Here is a 27,674-nt window from a genome sequence, read left to right on the forward strand (position 1 = left end):
ATAAACAATATACACTGTGCAAGCATAATTAAAACTCTGACAATTTGAAATATATTTTAATATATCACATGATGATGATTTAAATTCATCAGACAAATATTTTAAAATAAATCAACATTTTTTTTCAAATGGCACAATATGTGTGTACCAATCTACCTATTAAAAAACATAACTGGATGTGTCAGATTGACACAAATGCTCTCGCCCCAAGAAGTTTGTTATTGACCAAATTTTCTTTGATATCAAATTTATCTGATTCAATTACCTCTAATTTAGATGACCTTATTTTCTGAAAGTCTTTGACTTATGACCTTTATATATTCGACCTTTCCAGTACACACCTTGTAATGCCTCTTTGGCCCTGTTGAGCTCCTGTTTGGTCTGAATGAGGTCAAGCTTCATTTCTCCAACCTTGGTGGTTTCTGTGGCGATATCTTTGAGGTCATCCTGTTCCAGTGTGGCTAGGCGTGACTCAAGTCGAGAGTTCTCTTCCCTTAGTTGCTTCAGCTCATTTTCCTCATCAGCTTTGTGCCGCGGTGTGTCTGTAAAACAATCCCTCCATTATTGATATCTGTTAATTGTACTTATAGGTACATGTTAAAACTTAGGACAAACATTGATACAGTTTTCCAATTCGAGAGGACTATATTGATGTTTGATCCTTAAAGAGACTATACAGTACGTATCCTATATCGAGAATAAAAATGCAAATGAGCTACAAAGTGACATGAAACTCACTCAGAAATTGGAAGGTTGGGAAATGCAGGGAAGCTCCTAGAATAGCTACCAGCCCCTGAGTTCTCACACTAGCTTATCTCCCCTAGTTTGAAACTAAGAATCAGATAAATACTAAGGACCAAAATTTAGACTGGCCCGTCTCTAGCATATTGAAATTATAAATAAAATTGAGCTTTATGATTTTGGTCCCTAGGACATGTCTGATTGAGCTTTATGATTTTGGTCCCTAGGACATGTCTGATTGAGCTTTATGATTTTGGTCCCTAGGTTATGTCTGATTGAGCTTTATGATTTTGGTCCCTAGGTTATGTCTGATTGAGCTTTGTGATTTTGGTCCCTAGGATATGTCTGATTGAGCTTTATGATTTTGGTCCCTAGGTTATGTCTGATTGAGCTTTATGATTTTGGTCCCTAGGTTATGTCTGATTGAGCTTTGTGATTTTGGTCCCTAGGATATGTCTGATTCTAAGTTATAAACTAGGGGGAAATAAGCTAGTATTAGAATTTAGCTTGGCAATGCTTAATAAACAAACTCAGGGTCTGGTGGCCAGTCTAACCAAAATAATAAAGCTCATTTTTTTTTCTCGTGAGATGGAGGCCCAAGACTATAGAGAGCTCCAAACAAGATCTGGTGTCAGCAGGACGAGACCAGGACGAGATAGAGCATTTTGATACTCAGCAGGAATATCATGGCAGCTCATCCTGTTCCTGCTGCTACTGTTGTAGATGATACTGGCTACATCAGATACCAACGGTCATCCATCATGTCAGCCCACTAGCTATACTATTCACAGACTTACCATAAAACTCCAGTAACATTTTGATTATCAAAATAAATTTACTGAGTCTCATAATTGGTATCTTTATTTGAGATAATAATAAATGCCTTGTTCTTTCTGAATACTGTTTGGAAATCATGTTATTTCCAACGATACAGATTAAAACCCTGTGTGAGCCATTATTTATTTGACCTCAATATATCTCCCACACCTCTGTAATTTCCTCCGACACCTTCATGATTTCTGTGGCCACGTGTCTTCCTGGAGGTATTTTGTATACAGCACAGTATATACTAATCAAGTAATTTGTTGGCCGATATGTGGATCTGGACTGTGTTCAGGGCTGGGTGTAAATATTTAGGAAATCTTATAACTAGATAGCCTGTAAAGACAATAAACAGACGGTTTGTTTATATTCTGAGTTGTTCCCCTTAGACAAAACAGAACCAAGACAATGAATCGGGTTCAAGAAATTGCATGGCCTCTTATAATTTTTGACATGATTCGGTGAACGCTGGTGAAGCCACACATGCATTCACTTGTGCATTATAATAGACTGAATAATTATAATGATACCATATCCCATAATGCATTGTATGAACCCTGCAGGGACATTTTTATTGGATAAAGGAAATGAAATGCTCGTAGGGAGACTTATAAATCAGTTGAAATAAATACAAAATACTTCTTCAAAATAAGAAAAGCTTTCTCTAACAATTTTATAAGTCACTGAAAAAAACCACTCATATTCACAACATAAAACACTATCATATTCACAACATCCTTCTAGTCTGCACCTTAAATTAACCACACTACACGAAAAACAAAACACTTCATACTCCTTGCATGTAACAATTAGACAACACACTGTACTGTAACTCATACTTACACCTCCTCCAATCATTATAACTACATACCCTCCAAACAACACCCCCACCCCTTCCCAACTTGTACTGCACTCCTTCCAAAGAGAATTTCCTCCTCCTTCAGAGTGTGCCCTATACCTTCCAAAAGCACATATGCATAAGCCCCTCACAAACATAACTAATGACTGCACATACTCCAAACAGCACCCCAAACCCCTGCAGTGTATATATCTTTGCACCCCTTTCCAATAAAATTAAAAAACTTTCTCCTTCCTGTCCATGAGATCAAAACTAAACTTTGATCAATCTGGATGCTTATCACGATTATTTTGTTATGTAATGTAGATGATCACAGCATGCTGTCGTCATCTCCAGAAACTGTTGATAGAACAGTCAGTTACGGACTAAAGAGGGATTCACAGACAGAGCACCTGCACTTACATGCACACCAAGATAAGTACAAAAGGAATCCTATATTATCTGTCTGATTGATCTGGAGAACATGTTCCTTATCCCTATGTTAATACTGTAACATGCTGGGCTAGATTTTCAAATACAAAAATAAACTTTTACAGCATGCACTGTTAAGGAAAGCTGCAATTTGTTGGGTCAATTTTTTTTATCTATACACCATGTATGAGGAAACTTCTAATGAATACAACTTCTACAGACCTGTCTTATCTGAACAGCATTATGAAGACTTTGGACAGAATCCATGGTACAAATTGCCACCTTCCATAATTAATCCAGCCTCCATTATTCAGATAAGAGTCATTATCTGTACACAGCAGTAGTAGGTTTTTGACAGTTGAGTTGGCCGAATAAAACAATTTCACTATCCAGCTTTTGCGTTTTTAACTACATAGTCTATGTAGTCTCTCCAGGAGTACTCAGGAGTGTCCAGATTTTGAACATTGAATGGTCCTACCCAATCTCCCTTCAGTCAGTAGAATCCCCAAAAAGTTATAAACCATTTCACAGTATTGGATCTAGAGTACAACCTCAGGCATTAGTAATGAAAAAGATTGAAAATTTTGGATACATACACTGTCATCCATAGGTTCCTATACAATTTGTAGACAACATTGTGACATATATAATATGATTATAATATTGTGTTTTATAGTTTTTCTTTGTCTGATCTTATCATAATATATATTTAAATTATACTAATGTGGTGTATGAATAGTATAGATATATGGGTACTGATCACCTATAAATCAATAAAATGCAACATTTTTTGGAATATCATGTCTTTTTGGAAATTTTGTTAAATTGAGAGCATATTTGCACAGAATAACACAATTTTTGGAAGGGATAATTCATAGAGTGTAATATCATGGTACATCTTTTGGAATAGCTAGGTCCATCTGTTGACCTGAAACTTCCTCGAGGTAGGTTATTTTCATTTAATTTGCCATTGTCACTGACAAATAAATGATCTTAAAGAAATTGTTACAGTTTGTGATGCACTTTCAATACTTCGACATGTCAAAAAACAATATGCATAGTTTTTTATGGTTGACAGTGTAATAGTTTGCATTACAGATAGTGGATCCTGATGGACAAAAGCCTTAAATAATTAGCATATTCTATCTTAAAGTATAGATTGACAACAAATCTGTTTGTTTGTAGATTTTATTGCTTCATCAACAGCCAAGGTCATTTTGAGGCTGGGTCTCCTTGTCGTAGCTGGTGGCTACATCAATGAACACATACAGGAGGAACATAGGGCAAACTATCAAGAGTAATTTGGGTTGTGTGTCTTGTCCAAAGACACAAATATGACAGAACTACATGGGCAGTCTGTGCCAACTTAAATAGGGACCAAAAGCCTATTAGGATAAAAAGTTGTTAGTCTAGATAGGGACAGTAATCAAGGTCTCAAGGTCCACCTAGTTAGAAAAAATCTTTGTATACTGGCAAGTCGCATAATTTATCAATATAGGAATAAAAGGGTAATTAAAAGAAAATCCTTGCACTTACTTTCATTGTCACATTGCACCCCACAGTCCCGTTTTTCGATGCCCGTTCCAATCTCGGACAATCGTTTATTTGTGTCCACTAGTTCTGTCCGCAGGGCATTCACTTCCTGGTTTGCTGCGTGTATAGATCCATCGATTCTAGCTGCCAACTGTTTATTATCTTCTACCATTTTACGAAACTTGCTTTGTGCGTCTTGAAGAAGCCGCCGAATCAACACCATCGACGACTTCAGTGTCTCTTGTTCATCTGGCAAGAGGTCCTTGTCGAAATCGAAAGTCTGTCCATTGGATGGTGTGAAGATGAACTGTACAATTTGGTCATTTAGAGAATCCAAAGACTGTATAGCTGTAACATAAAAAGGAGAAGAAAAGAATTATTAAAGTATTCAAGATTATAATCAAAATCTATGTATCCAAAAACTGCTGTAACAGAAAACTGATTTTATATGAATATATTCATGATTACTGAAGTGTAGTGTAAAATTTCTACCAGTGCCTTAGTTCTTCACACTACCTCCTTACAGTGTCAATCCAGAAACATTCACACATTTGAACACCAGATGGGTTATGTAATGGTGAACAGTTTCAGTGAAATACATTGGAATTTCAGGCAAAAACTTCATCTGAAAGCATGTATATATACACAAACAACATAAAATCCTCATAGTACAATCTCTCTTAAATTACTCTGAGAAAACATTTTAAAGACAAAGTCTGGTATATCTAAAGACCATATACCTCGTCCCTGGTCTGATCCTATTCAATAATGGAGAAGATCAATATCAAAACACTCTGGGACCTTGAGACCAAATGTGAATATCAGATTGAATTATCTACTGGTTTTATACAACTACCAGATACAGTTTCCATACAGAGTGGCACAGCAGATCTGAAATCTTCTGGGTAGGCCAGATACACTTTACATGTATATTAATTCTCAAGAGAAGTGCGACTATATGTGAAGTTGTATCAGCTCCACTTAAAAGAGGAAGGATTCATTTAGATACATGGTCCCTCAACATAGCTATTACTGTAATATTTCATAAAATGAAATTGAATAATGAGTTTCTGAAAACATAATTTCAGGTAATATATATCCTCATATCAAATGGGCTTGAGGAAAAAGCTGTTAGAATGATTTTAGGACAAATGTAGACTGCTCTTGATGGTTTTTAAAAGATCCAGGATTCTGGCATGCACACAAGTTTGTCACCTATATATATATAGGCTCTTGAAAGCACATTTTTAACGGTCATAACCATACACATTTAAAAAAAAAGGTATGACAGTTTCAAAATCCACTCTATTTTTCATAAGAGGACCATCTATAAAAGTTAATATGTACCCTGACATTTGAAGCTGATGTTATATATGAGACGAGCAGCATTTTGAAAGCAAAATTCAGTATGGCATCATGACAGTAAAGGCACTTACAAATTCCCATGATGCTGCAATTAATTTTAAACAATCAATCTTACAGGATTTTAAACCTATTAACATTTTAGTACTCCCACAAAACAGGAAACATTTCAACCAACATACAGTTAACCAGTACTTGGTACAGTTAACCAGTACTTTGTACAGTTAACCAGTACTTAGTATAGTTAACCTGAGTACTTGGTACAGATAACCAGTACTTGGTACAGTTAACCTGAGTACTTGGTACAATTAACCAGTACTTGGTACAGTTAACCAGTACTTGGTACAATTAACCAGTACTTGGTACAGTTAACCAGTACTTGGTACAGTTAACCAGTACTTGGTACAATTAACCAGTACTAATGGTATAGCTAACCTGAGTACTTGGTACAGTTTACCAGTACTTGGTACAGTTAACCTGAGTACTTGGTACAATTAACCAGTACTTGGTATAGCTAACCTGAGTACTTGGTACAATTAACCAGTACTTGGTATAGCTAACCTGAGTACTTGGAAGTTAACCTGAGTACTTGGTACAGATAACCAGTACTTGGTACAGATAACCAGTACTTGGTATAGCTAACCTGAGAAATTTGGTATAGTTAACCTGAGTACTTGGTACAGATAACCAGTACTTGGTACAGATAACCAGTACTTGGTACAGATAACCAGTACTTGGTACAGTTAACCTGAGAATTTGGTACAGATAACCTGTACTTGGTATAGTTAACCAGTACTTGGTACAGATAACCAGTACTTGGTACAGTTAACCAGTACTTGGTATAGTTAACCAATACTTGGTACAGATAACCAGTACTTGGTACAGATAACCAGTACTTGGTATAGTTAACCTGAGTACTTGGTACAGTTAACCAGTACTTGGTACAGATAACCAGTACTTGGTATAGTTAACCTGAGTACTTGGTACAGATAACCAGTACTTGGTATAGTTAACTTGAGTACTTGGTACATTTAACCTGAGTACTTGGTACAGATAACCAGTACTTGGTATAGTCAACCTGAGTACTTGGTACAGATAACCAGTACTTGGTACAGATAACCAGTACTTGGTACAGTTAACCAGTACTTGGTACAATTAACCAGTACTTAGTATAGTTAACCTGAGTACTTGGTACAGTTAACCTGAGAATTTGGTACAGATAACCTGTACTTGGTACAGATAACCAGTACTTGGTACAGTTAAACCAGTACTTGGTACAGTTAACCAGTACTTGGTACAATTAACCTGAGTACTTGGTACAGTTTACCAGTACTTGGTACAATTAACCAGTACTTGGTACAGATAACCAGTACTTGGTACAGATAACCAGTACTTGGTACAGTTAACCTGAGTACTTGGTATAGTTAACCTGAGTACTTGGTACAGTTTACCAGTACTTGGTACAATTAACCAGTACTTGGTACAGATAACCAGTACTTGGTACAGTTAAACCAGTACTTGGTACAGTTAACCAGTACTTGGTACAATTAACCAGTACTTGGTATAGCTAACCTGAGAACTTGGTACAATTAACCAGTACTTGGTACAGATAACCAGTACTTGGTACAGATAACCAGTACTTGGTACAGATAACCAGTACTTGGTACAGTTAACCTGAGTACTTAGTATAGTTAACCTGAGTACTTGGTACAGTTAACCTGAGAATTTGGTACCTTATTTTGGTCTTGAGAAGAAGATTTTTGAAAATTTCAGTCAATTTGGCCCTTTTTAGCCCCGCCCATCAGCCCCTGGGGGTCAGTCAGGGCCAACATGTGCAGGCCATCAAACTGTCATCCCATGCTGACAATGTTTACCAAATTAGAATGAATTCCAATAGAAATAAAACAAATAAAAGTCAAAAATGTGATTTCCCTATATAAACTATTGTAAAGTTTACCCCCTCCCCAGGGGCAAATGTGAGACCCCTGGGTCATGAAATTTACAATTTTGGTAAAGCACCTTAAGACCCTTCCATCTATGAAGAGTGTTTGATTCCACCATATCTGAGAGTAGAGAAGAAGATTTTTGAAGTTTTAGTCAATTTGACCCTTTTTAGCCCCGCCCCTCAGGCCCCTGGGGGGTGGGGACCATATAATTTACTATAATTTAAAAATTTAATTTTGGTTGACCTTAGCCATAGAAGTTTCCTGCCAAATTTCATGGAATTTGGTTTAGGGGTTTTGGAGAAGAAGTCGAAAATGTAAATTGTTTACGGACGGACGACGACGGACAAAAGGGGATTAGAATAGGTCACTTGAGACTTTGTCTCAGGTGACCTAAAAATACACCAGTACACAGCATCACTAAACATGTATAGTTAACAACAAAATGATACTGTTTGACATGGATCAGGTCATAAATTGTCAGACATTCAGGATCCATGCAAATAAAACTAGTGGAAATCTAGAACAAACCTTCTTACATGATGAAAATCATGGTAACTGTGCCCTGTCTACACGGTCTTACCTGATTCACACATCCTTGTAGATAAGATCCCAAACGTTTCCTGGTTTACATCACAATACACAGTGTCGTGTGTGTTTACATCCAGAATTAAATGAAGACATAGTTTTTTATCCACTTTCAGATTATTTGTGTGACAGTGAATTGTATCATTGTTCGGTGTTTATTGTCCGAGGTTGAAGAGATATATCATCACATCATATCACGCACCACAGTCTTAATCTAGTTTTCCTTTGTTAGGAACATCTACAATTTCAAGCCCACCCTTAACACACATAATATGGATCATAAAGAATTATGGAATTTCTGATAAAATATGTAGTTTTATGTATCATGGTGTTGATTTTTACAAATTTTGTACCATCAGACCCTACTGTGTCACCATACACTGTCATCATCTTCTGTTAAATTTATCGTCTTCATTATTTATTTTAAAAGTTTTGATTTTGTCACGAAAACATCAAAATTTGTCACCATGAGTCAGAATAAATAAAATGTGTTTACCTTATTTTATGGATGAAAGAGCAAGTGGATTGCTTTTACCTGTAGCATTCTCAAGAAATTCTTATTTATGGGTGAGTGAACTCCACAACTACGAATAATTCTCACAGTTGATAAGATTGTTGTACCAAACAAGATATTTCAGCAATCTTTTGCTTGAAAGAAATTCTGTCCGAGATGTTTACTTGAGAAAAGACGTCAGATGAAGCAGAAAATTTCTCTCCGATTAGAAAAGGTTTACCGAATTATAATCCTTCTATTAGTACTCAATGGAATCTGAGGAAAACCACTTGGACAATGCTAATAACCTTCCTTAAATACCAATACACAAAAATCTATTTAAGATATTGCTTTCTTCTGAACAAATATATCTATAATTTGTATTTCACATTCACTCTCAAGTAATTATGCGTCCTATACATTGCATCCTTTTGTCGCCTAGAAATCGTCAGCATTTTAACCATTCGATTCCTTCTGCACCACGTGGAAATTCACCATTTTAGAAGAGAATTCCAGTAAGATAAAACTTGTCCTCTAGTGTTTCTTTAAGAAGTCTGATGGCCATATAGTAAATAGCATTTATATTATTTAGATTAATTATTATAAGGTAAACTGGAAAACATCAAAAAAAGTTTTTATCTAACCAAAGACTCCCACTAAAAGTCAAATAATATATTAAATAAATCAAAGTCACTATCCGGTATGGGTGCACAAATGTTCCGGTGTTGTTCCGGGACACTGGCATCTGTCTGATAAACCTCATTATATAGTTATAAATTGGCTACAATTTTCCAATATCTTGAGCCTCCGATAGCAATGCACCAGATGACATTGTTTACTATCAGAGTTTTTGACATGGGACCAATTTTTGTTCTTTTGTAAAAGATATTTCCTGTAAATTTTTTAAATTGATCCAAAAAGTGTAACAGTAATACAGAACATCCCGGGGTTTGTGTGATGATGAGAGATCACACGATGTATTTGATGGTGTAATGATGTTGACTTTTGAGAAACAGGTGGAATATTTCGATCGGGAGCCCCTTGCCATCTTAGGCCTTTATAAAATGAACTTGAACCTCTTGTGCAAAATAATTCAAGGGAGATTCATTGCAATATATCATATGATGCTAAATAAGACATTTTCTGTACCCTTCAGCACTAAATGAAAGCGATCCTTGTCCTGATATAAATGTGATCTTGCCAGAATAACATTCTGTAACATCCACTTTCTCTCTCCCTAGATGGTTTTTAATCATGACGTTAGAAATATATAAAGTTCATGTTTTTTTTATTTTAGACTTTTTGAAATGTTACATAATACATATATGTATACAGTGGAACAAAACAAAATTCTTGAAATTACAAAAGGGAATCTCTGGTAGATAAAGATTTGGGGAGGAGGGGGTAGGCGGGGGTAGGAGGGGGAGACAACACTGTGATTCACGGTTGCAAAAAAGAACATTTCACTCTATGAAATTAATTAAGCTGTTAATGTCGAGAACCAAATTGCTTACAACATTGTAATTTCTTATCAGAGTTTAACATCTACGTAATTTGATTTGAATTGTTCAAGGTATCACTTACACAAAGAACAAAATTACGAGTCCTGTTCACAACTAAATGGTGTGTGGATTACACATTAAAAATTCTACAAAGGTGACGTTATTTGATTCTAGCTGATCAAAATAAATTTTTAAAGATATTTTTTGATCAGGCTGCTAGTACCAGGAGGGAACTCTCACAACTGAAATTTTACCTTCAATTAACAAAATTTTTATATAAATAAATCATTCCCTCCATTGATTTTGGTAAATCATACATCAAAATTTTATCTTGATCAAAATCAAATATCAGTCTGCTTGTGTGGGAAATCAGATATGGTACTGGCAGCTCACAGCTAGTAACTCTTGTGGCATAGATCAGGAGGTCATTCTTTGCACACAGCACTGTAACAGTGTATAAAGCACTATACATGCAAGTAGGTACATAATGAATTAAAAGTGATTCAGTTTTTATGTTTTTTTTTTATCTCTTTTCAATTACAACAGCTATCGATCACAGGCATAAGACAACTAACTGCCTGTGGGACACACTACTGGAATGAAAACGTGTAGACCAATATGAATGTATCAGGCTATAATATTATATATAATATGATATATAGAGGGTTTTATGAGGGAAGGTCATTATATCCAGGCTTCCATGTCTGAACAAGGGAGGATATTTGACAACCTGACAGGTCAGCATGACTGGGCACCCGCCTCCCGTCCCTTTTAGGACTGGCCCCCTGTCTCCATAATATCAAAACTATAAATAAAATTGAGCTTTATGATTTTGGTCTCTAGGAAATGTTTGTTTCAAACTAGCTAGAGAGATAATCTAGTATAAAATTTTAGCCGACCAATTCTTAGCTAAAAAACTGGTAGCCGGGAGTCTATATCCCATCCCAACTGGCCACTAGCTCAGTGGGTTTTTATCAATGTTTTACTGTACATATGTGAGGGCATTCTATAAAGGGGTATAAAATGTCTTTAATTCGAACTTTTAATGTGCATATAAAATTGCACTATTTCAAAGTTTCATTGTATATTTTGTTTGACTGCAAATATTTTGTGTCAAAGTACTTAATATTATGACAGAGCAAATGGGTACAGTAGGAAACATGAGGTACTTTACAAAGATAAACAAAGTTCAAGTGGTTGTTGTTTCTTGTGATAAAAGCATGATCACATTCATAACACTTGGAGTGAACCCACAGAAGTCCCAGAAACTACTGGTCTAGTACACTTCCTACTGGGGGTGGGGTGTAGGAGGTGGGGGGCTGAAAGGCTCTAAATGAACACCACATGTTATAGAGCATGATATTGTGTTGTGCTGCAGTAAACCACGGCAGATGATTGACATAATCATTACCAATGAAACCCGTACAGGCCACAATTATGTGAAGAATGTTTCTTGCATAACTGTTTTTATTTTTACAAATCATGTAGGATACAAAGATTGATAATTAATGTGATTAAGTAACTGGGTGACCAAGACTGCACAATTCAAATTTGTTACCACCAAACCCTCGATGGAGGCTTTTAATAGGTTGTGACTAAAGAACTGCTGTATTATTACCGATAGATGTTGTGGCCATGCTTACAATACTTACATGAATTAGCAAGTTTCTCTTTCCATTCAGTAACAAAAAATAGTCCAGTCCATTAGACACGTCAATCAAATCACCATGTAATGTATCAAGCTGGTCCATTCATTTTACAAAGCTTATATATAGCACGTAACTTCTTTTTTGAAATCCAGGAAAGATTTAGAAAACACACAAGCTAATTGCTAACAATCTTCAACATCCTGGAATAAAATTACAAAGCAAATCCACCTCATCATTGAAACTGCTTCATCCTCTAATTAAACCTAATTGCATGGCAGTTTAATGACCGTCAGGCAGTTCAGTAATTAAGTACCAACAGAATCTGAATATGTCAAAAAGCACCTGAATGTCTGCCTTCATCACATAATCACACTGTATATCACAATCTTCAAAATCACTGATGAATCCTCAAAACAATTTGTATAGCATATCCATCGCCACACAATCTAGTTATGACAATGTCTGTACACAGACTGGAGCCTCAGAGACATAGTCAAATCTATAGCTAGCCTCAAAATAGCAATCATTCCTCACAAGAAAATTGAAGATTCAATATCAATTCAATATTATATGAAAACTTTCGCAGACACAAAGTTCAAAAGAACACAAGAGCAGACATCATTTCCGGTCTACATCAATATATTTGGGCAATATATCCTGTTTAAGATCTATACAAAATTTCCTCTTATATGTATATGCCAAGTTACTATACGATTCAGATCACATAATTCCTATAACATCACTTCTGATATACACCTGGAAACACTGGTTCCAGAAGAATTATGCCTAATTATTCGCCTCTCGTTAATTAAAACCTTGCCTACCTGTTGGTTAATTGTCGCAGGTACTGATGCTGACCTGATGGAGCCAGGTGATAGACTGAGGAGCCTGGGTGATGGAGTGATAAGACTGAAGTCTGGGCCATACAACATGTATATGTAACAGGTACTATATCCATATACACACACTCAGAAAAACACTTCAACAAGTCAGCTTATACATGTATACAAAACAAATTTGTAACAGTTTCTTTGACTCCATAAACTTTGCATTCAAGATTCCATTTCCTCATTGTAATTTAAGGTATTTCCTTCACTTTATATTTCCATAGGAATGCATTATTGAATTCAAGGAGCCAACATAAGGAAATTTTCTTAAAATCTGTAATACTTTCTATGGAGAATTTTAAGTTAAGGTATATACTGATAAAGCAGCTAGTAATTAATTTGAAATGATGTTTTAGACATTTATGATTTTTTTAATTTCAAATTGTTTATTTGCAAAAATGTCAGTCTGATATTGCATGCATTAAATGTTTTGTTCAAACCTGTGGGCAGTTGTTGGGTGTAAAGTCAGGAAGAAGTTATTAAGTTGACAAGACTTGAAGCCAAAATCTGTCTGTAACCAGAGAGTCTGACAAGCCAATGGCCTCACTCAGTTCCAGATAAATTCACCGATTGTTGATAAGGGAGTTCATGAGTCAGATACCAAGATTTTCCACTTAAAATACCTTCCATCAAAATTATATGGGGAGAAGACAACTCCACTCACAAACTTAAATCCCTTCACCTGTTCAATCCAGGAAATAGGGCCCTTTTTCTAGATCTGGGCCCTAATGATACTCTCTAAACCTCCATGTTCCTGGTATAATGCTTATATCAGACAAACTGGCTAGGTCTGAAGACTGAATTCCAACTGTACCACAAAACTATTATCAAGTATTGTGTTTTCAAAATGGTTAAAGTCCATAAAAAGCATGTATATGTTGGCTATTTGAAATAATTAACTCAAATACTTTAGAAACCAGTACACTTTTTCTGTGTGAAAAAGTTTCATCACTTATTAAGATGACAATCCTTTTGTAGATGCTTGTTGTAAACAAATATCTTATACCTCCCAGAGTTACTATGTCAGTAATCCCCAAACATCTTTATCCCCCTCCATCCAATAATACTCCCCCTAGTGTTTACAGACGCTTCTGTGGTAGGTTAGAACAACTTGACCCTAAAATGGAGTAGACTGGCTACCTGCCCCTTACTTACACTAGATGATAATTATCTCCCCTGGTTTAAAACTTGGTCTAGAATCAAGCATTTATCCTTGAGACCAAAATTATCGAGTTTAATTTTATCTAAAACTTTAATACTCTAGAGAAATCAAGGGGTGATCAGGCTAATATATGGAGGATGGTAAATATTAAGTTAAACACACTGGGTTATGGTGTGGGATATGCCTATAGAGATATTGTAGCAAGGATTTAATCTAAAAAAAAATATAGTCCAGTGGGGAAAAAAAAATTAAAAAAACCCAGTGATTAAATTAATGCCTCAGGGCCTGATGGGATCATGATTTCTGCCTTTTGAATTATCACATTCATATTCTAAACATTACAAATATCAGGGCCCAATTTCAGCTCCCTGCTTTATACAATGACAGACCAATTGTAAATAATATTATCTTAAGTTTAAGTTCTATAACACTGAAATAGTCAGGGATTTCCCTTAAGTGGGGACATCTGCAAAATATCAAGGAATCACACTTTCCAAGGATGACTCCTGTTTGTTTCCTGTGTCTAGACTGGCCACCAACCTGTACATTGTTGTACAGGACAGCCCAGCTAAATCTTAACAACATATATGACATCATTAAAATTATAAAGCTCAATTTAATTTATAATCTAATATTTGTGAGACAGGGGGTGGTATAGTATGTGTCCAGTGATCATCCTTTTATTAAATCAAAATAGCAAAATTACTGTAGATATCAATGTATAATTAGACAAGAGGCCCAGAGGGCCTGCATCACTCACCTGGATATTTAAGTAATTATGGCAAAAACTCAAACTTAAGTTTTAATTATTTAAAATATTTTCCTACTTTGAATTGCCTCCCCCAACAATGGTTCAAACTACCGGTGGGACTTAATCTCTTGTCATTCTTGAAAGAGAAAAAGTATCTTAAAGTGTTTGTGTTGTTTTGTTTTTGTTTTTATTTAATTGCAATATTGTTATATTACCCCTATTGGGGCCCCCTTTCTTCAACCCAAAGGGTACCACATTCTTCATTTATACAACATACAACACTGCCAAATATCCAGGCCAAATTTCATCAAAATCCATTTAGTTGTTCAGAACAAGCAGCGGTTTAAAAAGATTTACCTTTCGGGCAAAGGGAACCAAATAAATGGTTACTAATGATATGATTACAAAGGGCAATAACTCTGTAATTTTTTGTCGAATAATTCCCATTTTCAAACTCATCTGAGATCTGGAAGATATCGGACTGCATACAAAGTTTCATCAAACTTGGTTTATATTTACTCAAGTTATTGTGTTCAAAATGTTATTGTTGATGGCAGCTGGCCGGACGAATGGACACAGGATGCCAAGGTAAGGCGTAAGCTCACCTTGGTCCTTTGGATCAGGTGAGCTAAAAAAGGAGACTTCAAATCCTTTCATATAAACCAATCTTTTTCACTTTAAAACTTATGACGGACAAATTTCCCACACATTTCAAAAACAGTTAATGTCATGGCCTGAGGAAATATTTAGCTCGGTGTTCTGATGAGAACGAGATATCCTAGGCTGCCAAACCAATCTAAGGGTACATAGTGTAAAGATGAACTTACTCTGATAGCTCTCTCACAAAGATTGACTCTGGATAGAGTCCTCCCTATCACTGGCCAGCCAGCATCTCAAAAATTCTTTGATGGATGACTGGTGTGAGATCCAGAAATGTTTCAGGGGCCCATTATCACATGTAATAATCAATGTTGGCATTATAAGTAAAGTAGCATGTGTTTTGATGTGCTATTTATAGAATGACATGCCCACAACCAGAAGCATTAATGTTTGTTTACCTGAGTTTTATATATACACTTAGAGTTCAGTACCCATTACACATCCCAGGACCCATACATATCTAGGGTTGATAAAGACATACACACTAGCTCTCTCACATCTCTGTACTTGTGTAGTACAACTCTCTGTATACTGTACCTATATATTACCACTACAAAACCACAGCATATTTAGCTGTAACATTTGATGGGGAAAAAATCCAGACTACTCATTAGTGACTTTTACCTTTTATGAAACAGAGCAGCAGAGAAAAGATCGTTGATGATGAAAATATAAATTAAACCAATTGCAAAAATGTTTTATACCTGTTGCAGTTGACTGGCCACCAGACCTCAGTATTTGTAAGGAATTGCCCAGTTAAAATGTAATGCTAGATTATCTCCCCTAGTTTGAAACTTCTAGAGACTAAAATTATAAACCTCAATGATATTCAAAATTTTGATTTTCTAGAGACAGGGGGCAGTCTGCATGGTGTTGCAGCAGTTCCTAGTATGTCTCGTGGATCATGATCGTATGGTAAAATTCAGTCAAACCATACAATATTTAAAATTATCCCCACATGCCAGACAATGCAAAACCAGGTGAAGATCTGAGGTGAGTGTTTAATCCTGATCCAATGCATTTTATGTTTCTCATGGAAGCTAAGATGGACTATCCATACACTTTTATGGTTGCATGTGTCCTTGGGAAAGACGCCTTACTCCAATTGATTTCAGATGGCATGCAACAGCCTTAAATGATGTCTGTTGAGGTAACCACAAGCTACTACAAGAAGACTGCTTCAAATGACTTTGTTGTCACAGTGGGGTGATAAACCAAGCAAACAAGAAACAAATCTTTCAATTAATATGTGGTCTTACTCACCAGTATCACTGTTGTCTTATATAAAACATTGCCTAAATGCTGACTCATGTACAAGTCATTAACATTTTATATATTTTATATATGGAAGAATTCTGGATACCGAACGTGTCATGGACAAAAAAAAAAAAAAATCACGGATAGATAGCCAGAAACCTTCAAACTATGATATGACATGAAAACAAGATGATTTATCTATTGATTTGTTTACAAGACTCCAAGTGTCATGACAGCTTGAAGAAAAGCTGAATAGAATCCATATTGATTCCATATTGATTCAAAAGGCTGAAAATATCTACAAAGGACACATGATCAACATTTAACAAATTCATACATAATACTGCACCTGGTATAATCCACAAGGACATGAACAATATTATGTATAATGTTATTTCAGGAATGAATAGAAAATTTTGGCAAAATGACTTAACCACTGCAAACATGAATGAATTCATCCTCGCAAAACTATATTACATATACAGTGGAACTTCGTTAACTCGAACTCGGATAACTCGAATACCCCGCTTAACTCGAAGTACCTCGCCGGTCCCGGCCGAATTCTCTCTTTATCTTAGTAAAAAAAACTCGGATAATTCGAATTCGGATAACTCGAAAAACTCGGATAATACGAAGTAAAAATTTGGTCCCAACAATAAAAATCCTACTTGAAATGTTCGAATAACTCGAAGTATAATTTTCGTCGATCGGTGGCAAACGCCGACATTTTTTAAGAGCTAAATTCCGTTTGTAATACTGAACATATCGGCACTACTAACCTACATGCTATTATAAGTGTTTCATAAATTCATAAAAGAAATTGTCGGTTGAATCTTATAACAACAAGTCTTGGTGATAAAAAGTACTGCTTTACTTACATCAGGTAATTTCCCAAGGCGGTCGCCGATATCAGTACACACGATAGTCAACAACTCATCTACCCGTTCGCTCAAGCGGAACTAATCTCTGACACACCGGTAGATCTACCCGGCTGATGTTTTTACAGGTGTAGAAATGACACAGTCACCGGCGCCTATTAAATCTTTAAACTGCTGAAACAATAGCGTAATTACTGCCGAGGTGTTCAGAGTACAACTGTAACGGTCAGTGCTGTCTATTAAATCGGATAAAACGCCAACTCAGTTACAGTAACATTTTATACGCACATGCGCAGCCCAACTTCCGGTGCTAATACACATGGAAATGGCGTGGTTATCAATAAAAAGTAAGTAGGCCGATCAAACAGTATTTCATATATGTCCAATAAAAGGTAATGGTTCTGTTACGTTTTGTATGCAATCTGTGTTAAACTTAAACGGTTATTTGTTTTGACATTAATAACTTGTCGAATTCCGTTTTATCGTTTACCTTTTGCAAACATGACTTGCACATCAGATCGTTATTGAAATGACTAAGTGAAAGAAACTTTATCGTGACTGTATATCGGCAAAACTACACCAAATAACAAGTGACATAACGAAACATTACATATATATTTACATGTATTGACCAGTCTTCACACTAAACTGATGAGCGACAGAGCGAAGTTATAATGATTATATAATGTTGACAAATATTGACCAAACTTTTCACCAAAAACGATAACTCGCTTAATTCGAACACTCGGATAACTCGAAGTTTTTTCGTGGTCCCGTCGACTTCGAGTTAACGAAGTTCCACTGTATATATATATAAACTGATTATTGACATCTTGTCAACTTCAACATTTTCTATGTATATATATATATATAGATACATTCTTAACTTTCAACTTCCTTTGAATGTTATGCAGGTTTACAAGATGAAGCTAAGTACTTGACTTCTACTTATAAAATACTCCACAAGCCCAATACTTTTCAGAAATTATATGAACGTACTTGTAAGTTCCTGTACAAGGATAAAAACTCTAATGTATGTGTCAAGTATTGGGACAAGATATCATCCCAGTTAGAAGTACTTAAGTCAACACTTGATTTCCACATCCAATGACACAACATATTTAGCATCTCACTATATATACCCTGTAGTATACTACCAGGTACAATGAAGCCTTATGAAGGGTCCATCTGAACAGTACCACTCCCCAATAGCTACATATATGTGTCAAAAATCAAAGTACAACTACAAAATGACAACAAATGACTGAACGGATGTCATCATCTCTATAGATACTATTTTTAAGGTGTCTGCTTTTTTCTTTTTCTTTTGATCCATTGATAAAAGCCTAAAATGGACGCATTGAATTTTTTTGTAGTACTTGAACAATTCATTAACATCTTTGAAACATTGTGATATTTACTATAGATCAGTATACATAGAACACCAATTTTTTCCAGATTTTAATAGGTGAAATCTGAAATTTTCGTATTTGACACAAGACAGACTGAAGTGAATATATCACTAAAATCCAGTCCTTTGAATCCCTCTCCAGCTTTCTTACCTAACATAATGACAATGAAAAAATTGAGAGTACATGTATATATACAGTATATATGTTACCTGAAGAAAGTTTTTTCTTGCCTTCATCCGATGTCTGTTTCCTGTTTGCTACTGTTAATCTCCCACAGTGACTATCAGTCTATAGAAGTAGGTGTGAAAAAGTCACCTCTGATAAAAACACAAAGGAAATTGACCCCTTTCAGCATGGATCACTTCCAGGTCAAATGATAAATTGCCATTTTTTATGCAAGAACAACCTTTTCCCTCCCGACATAAAGTATGGGGCAGATTTCCATCCCTGGAAGATCTAAATGGCCATTGGTTACAGGATATTTTTATAATCTTTAAGACCCTAAATCTCTGGTCTATAGTTTCAAAGTATTTGTTTTTTATTTGCGGTATGTAAAAGTCTGTGTTATCTATCAACTGATAAAACATTGTAGCCAAAGACTGGCTTACATTTACTTATGTAAAATGTCACTGTAACACAACGCATGTGTTTGGTAGCTGGCTTCTACAATATTTTTCCAATTTCTGTAATCTGGTTATACAGAGTCAAACTTTGGCATGGCAGTTCTCTTGGCATATTATATTTCAGAATTAGGCTTCTGACAATTTTCACCTGCATTTTCTTGTTTTACTTTTCTTTCTTTGATATTTTTCTGTTCTAGAATTTGATTAATTTGAACATTATACATGGTAGATTAAACAGTTATATATTTTCCAATGTTGTTTCTCATTCCATGGAATCTTTTGACAATTTTCACCTGCATTTTCTTGTTTTACTTTTCTTTCTTTGATATTTTTCTGTTCTAAAATTTGATTAATTTGAACATATATACATGGTAGATTAAACAGTTATTTCCAATGTTGTTTCTCATTCCATGGAATCTTTAACGATGTACGTATGTCAAAGCAGTGAAAAAATTCAACAATAATTGTTTTATCATAAGTTAGGTAGTACTAAAAGCTGTGATTTCTAGTAGTCACAAGCTGACATAAAACAATATTCTATCCTAAATATTTACAGAAATGATATATGTTTCACTTCATATCTCATAAGAATACAGAATATTTCCAAATAAGATGTCGATCATAAAACTTTCCAATGGTCTTCATCAACCTGCAGCTCACGAAACCTCTGTCACTAGTCAACATCTGTCACAAAATCTTGATAATTTGAACATTGGGCCTTTGAATATCAAATCAATTGTATGGAATATGCAAACACCGGTAGGGGCAGGGTGGTTACTATCTAGAAATGGAAAATTAACAATCGGAAAACTGAAATCATCACACTTATCATACTTACAGCTTAGTAAGTAAGCTGTCCGATTGATAATTGGCTAATAAAACAATATAAAGTAAAGACAATGAAATCAATAGCAAGAGAAGGACCAACATTACAACAAAAGGGAGACCTCATCAATTTTTGACACATATATAATAAAACATCATATCATGATTAGTTTGGAACTCTTTTATGATAGCATACATACTTCAGGTATTATATAGATGCTTCAATACCTCCTCCAAGACATTCTACCAGTGAATCATTTTGCATAGCTTTTCAAAACTAAAAGCCACATCTGCACAGATAACTGATCAGCATGCACATGTACCTGTAGATAAGGAGGCTAGATTTAAACTCACAGCATCTGAAATGCATTCTTCAAGAATCATACACTATCATCCAATATAAACTATACTAGTTCAAAACATTGGAAATATTTTTTTTAGAAAATATGTTTAACAATTTAAAAGCCAGTCAGTTTGTGTATAATATGACCCCAGTTTATCAATACATTCCTGAACTTTAAGAAATCCCTTCTTTTCCATAAGAAACTAATTATCATATATTATTTAAGAGATTTCTAAGAGTTTCCTCAATTTCGTAGGAAAAATATTTAAGTTAAGGATTATGTTGATGAAACTGGGGCACAATTTGCCATACGTTACATCTTGATCACAATTCGTTTTACATTGCTTTTACTTTCGTTTGTCTCTGAACAGACAGAGTCATTTTGAGGTGGGATCGATCCTTGTAGTATTTAATGGTGACTACCACACTGAACAACATGTCGGGAGGCCTGTTTCTTGCCATCCAGAGAAATAAGGGAAAAGTGTCTCATCCAAGGATGCAACAACAACAGCACTGACTGGTCTGTTTCTCAGCTTCCCAAGAAATACAAACTGCCATGGGTATAGTGTCGCACCACACACCTCAGATCTTTACCTGAAGTAACGTAAACTAATGCTCTTATACTGATTGGTGTCGCACCACACACCTCAGATCTTTACCTGAAGTTACGTAAGCTAATGCTCTTATACTGATTGAGCTAACATGACCCCCTATATATCTTTCACCGTGTCCTGAAATGTCACTATTCTGATAGAAACAACAATACTTTCAATAAATAGTTTCATCTAAGACCCGAGAGTTAATATTCCTCCTGATACATATTTACACACTGTATCTGGCCGCATCTAACTGTATAAGCCACTATTATCAAAAATAGCATTAATGCCAGTGTGTTGTACGTTATAAGTGTGTTTCATAAGCAGACAAAGAGGACCACCTTCCAGATACATATGTTATAAGATATTCCTTTTATATACAAGATATTCATGCACAATTACCAACAAACTTAACAGTGTTATCATATATATACTTTTAAAATACTGTTTTTTCACTGAGAACATCTGTTTGATAATGCAGCCTTAAGATACGTCTGATTTCTTATCAAATTTGACTGTAACATAAGTTTTTAAAACCATCAGCATTTAGAATGTTACTTCAGACTAGAAGTAGATGTATCTTTTCCCACTGATAAATTCATATCAGCTGCAACCTTCTTGATGGTAAAATAATCAATGAAATGCCAGCTTTCTCAGAACATCCTTCTAATTTTTCATGGTGTTGACTCATACTTTATATCGGGCATAGCTAATGTGATGATAATTTTTATCATGAAAAACACTTTAACGTTTTTGAAAATGTTGATATTCTGTAACTTAAAGCTACTTGTATCATTTTAGCTAATTAACTACAGATAAAGAGTAGATATCAAATTAATTGTGAATATGATAAATTACACAGTAGAAATGAGAGATATACAACATTTGCAATAATTAGCATTTCTCTTCCATCAAACATGTCTCCCATTTCATATACATTTGTATATAAGCATCCCTCCTCCATCATAAGATATATACAAGTGCAGGTTGATTTACAAAATTTATAGCAATACAGATGTATATGCACATGAACAAAGGAGAATCTGTTGGTATAAAAACAACAAGGGCCATAACTCTGTATAAAGTTTGCCACAATTTAATAATCACTATCAGCTTGCAACAATCCAACTATTAAAATTAACAAGGATGACAGATTTGGAAAAGGTCAAGTTATAGGATTCAGACAAACTTCACCTTGTCTTTACATAAAGAGCTATCATCTTTAAGGCTGAACAGAACTCCATTATTAGTGAATGTATCTAACAGGTAACATTGGGGTTGGGATATTTTCTGACACGTCATTTCTTTAGAGTGGTTGGTTGGCACAGTGGTGAAACTTGCTTTTCATCTAGGCAGTCAGAGGCTCGATTACCCATTTGGACATGCAAAAGATATGGGGTCATCTGCCTGACCAATTGGGTTTTTCACGTACATGAGACACTCCTTCCACAGTAGAACAGTCCCCTCATGCACATCCATCAGGGACCAACAAGAGTGACTAATATAAGCTGATATAATATATTTTGCAATTGTTAAATAAATTCTACATTTTTGTTTAGCTATCACAGATTTCATATTATATGCTATATATTACACAAAGGGATAATTTTACAATAAAATTTTAAACTATTCAATGTACCTTAAGTTCATTGCCAGGTGTGTCTTCATATTTTAGTGATAGTATAAAGTGTCATTTCATAAAAACATGTATATATAATAATGTTTCATTTCATCAAAAAAATCTAAAAAGTACAAGGTGTTAAGAATTTGCGGTAACACAAGTCCACCTCCGAAACATCTGTCAGCTGTTTGTGTTTATCATTCCAATATTAGGTAACATATGGATAAAATACAATATAGATAGGTATTGTCAAATATGAAACATTCATATGTAAAATAGAATAAAGTTACACACAAGTCAAAACTTTTTATAACAACAGGTCAGACAGAGGGATAAGCAGCTATCCACTTTTACACTTGGTATGCGTAATGTATAGCTATCACCTTTAACGAGAATAAGATTGACACCTGTTCGTTGGGTACTAAATTTTGAGTAAGGCCTATACGCTTTATAAAAATATGTAAAATAATAGGTTTGTAATGATTATAAGTATAAGGTTACATTGCAAGCCTTAAGTCATTAAACTACTTGACCAAATTTTATAAAATTCCATCAACTTTCCTCCAATTCCATTTAGGCCCCATCCCTCTGCCCCAAGGGAAGCCAGACCCTCTGTATATACGATCTAGTCTAAAGTTCATCAAATTATGCTTGGGATCAAATCTGATCAGAATTCAATTAGCCATTTAGGACATGTAGAGATTTAAATGAATAAGTTGACGGATGTCAGATGGATAACGGGCACTCACTCACTGTGCCATGTAGAGCAAGGCCACAGGTCTTCTGGACCTGGTGAGCTTAAAACACCTCAAGGAAAATTACCAACACCTTAACATATATATTAGGCAGTGTATAAAAAGTCAATTTACCATTCATCATTTAGTACCAGTTACAGCTTCAGCTAAAGTACATCAACTACACAGCTAAATTATACCTGGTAAGCATGTATGACAATGGTTCCTGGCCATCAAAAGTATATATGATGAGGTATATTTACCAATATATCCACGATCAAAGCCAGTCTGGATTTGCTTCTCCTAATAATATCCACAACTGTTGGATTCTGGATCACAGTGTTAAATGTAATACCAGTTACACACCAGAATGTTTATAGCACTGCACTGCTTCAGATTCCTTTCATCACCAACTTGTCAATACGACCTTGAGATGTCTGATTATAACCCACAACTACTGAAACCCAACAGTGTATCACAGAAGTCAAGAATCCCAGCTTTAAAATGAAAGGACACCTAGATAGCATTTTATGTAACCTTAAACATCAAACCAGCATTACAACATGAATGCATGCCTCCTGCTGTTGATAAACATTAACTTTCTGCACATTTGCAGAGATATGCAACAGGGTGCATTAGATATGTGTAATTGGTACTCACCAAATGTTAATTAATATCAATTAGTTTGTCCAGGCTGGTGTTGTGTGGTTAAACTGCCAGTGAGATGTTGTTTGTATGGGTGAACGATGTCCAGTGATCCCTATAGAGAACTCACAGGGATAAAGGAACACTCTCTCTACACACTACACCAGTGTCTGTCTGTCTGCTAGGGAAATACAGACATACAACCACTTGACATAACTAAGGAATTTCTCATCCCCCAGTGTTAAAGTGCAACCAACAATCTCGTGTACACAGGCCTGCATGGTGCAATGGAAAGGCCACACCAATATATATATATATACATTTGTACAGACTGCTCACACAATAGTGCCACCTAGGCCAGACTAAAAAGTCTCTGTATCATGCTAATTCAGTTAGATATGATTTCTTTAACAGCATTAGGCCAAGTAAATCAAAATGATCTAAAATTAGTACGAATTACGATATGACCACATTGATTGCAGGTATGATAATAATAGAAATATCACATTACAAATAACTCATTACATTAGATAAGGCTAAGCCAATGAAGATTTTTAAATCAGCCCTGATAACCCAATACATATTGCTCACTCAAATAAGATTTGTTAATCAGTTCGCACCGATAACCACAAATATTAGGCCAAGCAAAAAAAGATTTTAAAATACCTCACTGTTGATCACCTAATACTTTAGGCCAAGTCAATGAAGATTTCTTTATAAATCAGCGCTGATAACCAACTCCCTTTAATAGGCCAAGTCAATGAAGATTTATAAATCACTCAGAACCAATAACCCACTACATTAGGCCAAGTCAATGAAGATTTATAAATCACTCAGCCCCAATAACCCACTACATTAGGCCAAGTCAATGAAGATTGATAAATCACTCAGCCCTGATACCCACTACATTAGGCCAAGTCAATGAAGATATATAAATCACTCAGCCCCAATAACCCACTACATTAGGCCAAGTCAATGAAGATATATAAATCACTCAGCCCCAATAACCCACTACATTAGGCCAAGTCAATGAAGATTTATAAATCACTCAGCCCTGATAACCCACTACATTAGGCCAAGTCAATGAAGATTTATAAATCACTCAGCCCTGATAACCCACTACATTAGGCCAAGTCAATGAAGATTTATAAATCACTCAGCCCTGATAACCCACTACATTAGGCCAAGTCAATGAAGATTTATAAATCACTCAGCCCTGATAACCCACTACATTAGGCCAAGTCAATGAAGATTTATAAATCACTCGGCCCCAATAACCCACTACATTAGGCCAAGTCAATGAAGATTTATAAATCACTCAGCCCCAATAACCCACAACATTAGGCCAAGTCAATGAAGATATATAAATCATTCAGCCCTGTTAGCCCACTACATTAGGCCAAGTCAATGAAGATTTATAAATCACTCAGCCCTGATAACCCACAACATTAGGCCAAGTCAATGAAGATTTATAAATCATTCAGCCCTGATAACCCACTACATTAGGCCAAGTCAATGAAGATATATAAATCACTCAGCCCTGATAACCCACTACATTAGGCCAAGTCAATGAAGATTTATAAATCACTCAGCCCTGATAACCCACTACATTAGGCCAAGTCAATAAATATTTATAAATCATTCAGCCCTGATAACCCACTACATCAAGCCAAGTCAATGAATATTTATAAATCACTCAGCCCTGATAACCCACTACATTAGGCCAAGTCAATGAAGATTTATAAATCACTCAGCCCTGATAACCCACTACATTAGGCCAAGTCAATGAAGATTTATAAATCACTCAGCCCTGATACCCCACTACATTAGGCCAAGTCAATGAATATTTATAAATCACTCAGCCCTGATACCCCACTACATTAGGCCAAGTCAATGAATATTTATAAATCACTCAGCCCTGATACCCCACTACATTAGGCCAAGTCAATGAAGATTTATAAATCACTCAGCCCTGATAACCCACTACATTAGGCCAAGTCAATGAAGATTTATAAATCACTCAGCCCTGATACCCCACTACATTAGGCCAAGTCAATGAAGATTTATAAATCACTCAGCCCTGATACCCCACTACATTAGGCCAAGTCAATGAAGATTTATAAATCACTCAGCCCCAATAACCCACTACATTAGGCCAAGTCAATGAATATTTATAAATCACTCAGCCCTGATAACCCACTACATTACGCCAAGTCAATGAAGATTTATAAATCATTCAGCCCTGATACCCCACTACATTAGGCCAAGTCAATGAATATTTATAAATCACTCGGCCCCAATAACCCACTACATTAGGCCAAGTCAATGAAGATATATAAATCATTCAGCCCTGATAACCCACTACATTAGGCCAAGTCAATGAAGATTTATAAATCATTCAGCCCTGATAACCCACTACATTAGGCCAAGTCAATGAAGATTTATAAATCATTCAGCCCTGATAACCCACTACATTAGGCCAAGTCAATGAATATTTATAAATCACTCAGCCCTGATACCCCACTACATTAGGCCAAGTCAATGAAGATTTATAAATCATTCAGCCCTGATAACCCACTACATTAGGCCAAGTCAATGAAGATTTATAAATCACTCAGCCCTGATACCCCACTACATTAGGCCAAGTCAATGAAGATTTATAAATCACTCAGCCCTGATAACCCACAACATTAGGCCAAGTCAATGAAGATATATAAATCATTCAGCCCTGATAACCCACTACATTAGGCCAAGTCAATGAAGATTTATAAATCACTCGGCCCTGATAACCCACTACATTAGGCCAAGTCAATGAAGATATATAAATCACTCAGCCCCAATAACCCACTACATTAGGCCAAGTCAATGAAGATTTATAAATCACTCAGCCCCAATAACCCACTACATTAGGCCAAGTCAATGAAGATATATAAATCATTCAGCCCTGATAACCCACTACATTAGGCCAAGTCAATGAAGATTTATAAATCACTCGGCCCTGATAACCCACTACATTAGGCCAAGTCAATGAAGATATATAAATCATTCAGCCCTGATAACCCACTACATTAGGCCAAGTCAATGAAGATTTATAAATCACTCAGCCCTGATAACCCACTACATTAGGCCAAGTCAATGAAGATTTATAAATCATTCAGCCCTGATAACCCACTACATTAGGCCAAGTCAATGAATATTTATAAATCACTCAGCCCTGATAACCCACTACATTAGGCCAAGTCAATGAAGATATATAAATCACTCAGCCCCAATAACCCATTACAATAGGCCAAGTCAATGAAGATATATAAATCATTCAGCCCTGATAACCCACTACATTAGGTCAAGTCAATGAAGATTTATAAATCATTCAGCCC

At 35.6% G+C, this 27,674-nt stretch overlaps 1 protein-coding gene across 8 annotated transcripts in view; it reads right to left on the reverse strand.

Annotated features, from left to right (window-relative positions):
• Positions 1–27,674, reverse strand: part of LOC117344904 (kazrin-like) — a 110,591-nt gene that overhangs the window by 25,106 nt on the left and 57,811 nt on the right. For 6 of the 8 annotated variants that reach the window (XR_004536286.1, XM_033907782.1, XM_033907781.1 and 3 more), the window contains 2 exons: positions 4,370–4,714; positions 342–542 (listed from right to left, as the gene is read on the reverse strand). Coding sequence is in view for 7 of the 8 variants with exons in the window: in XM_033907782.1 (XP_033763673.1) it covers positions 342–542; positions 4,370–4,714 (546 nt within the window). In the remaining variant the exon portion in view is untranslated. Of the gene's footprint in view, positions 1–341; positions 543–4,369; positions 4,715–12,727; positions 12,745–24,312; positions 24,486–27,674 lie in introns of those variants that run through there. The other 2 variants (XM_033907783.1, XM_033907785.1) reach the window with 2 other exon arrangements.

Source organism: Pecten maximus, chromosome 16 (genome assembly GCF_902652985.1).
Source record: "Pecten maximus chromosome 16, xPecMax1.1, whole genome shotgun sequence".
Taxonomy (NCBI): Eukaryota; Metazoa; Mollusca; class Bivalvia; order Pectinida; family Pectinidae; genus Pecten; species Pecten maximus.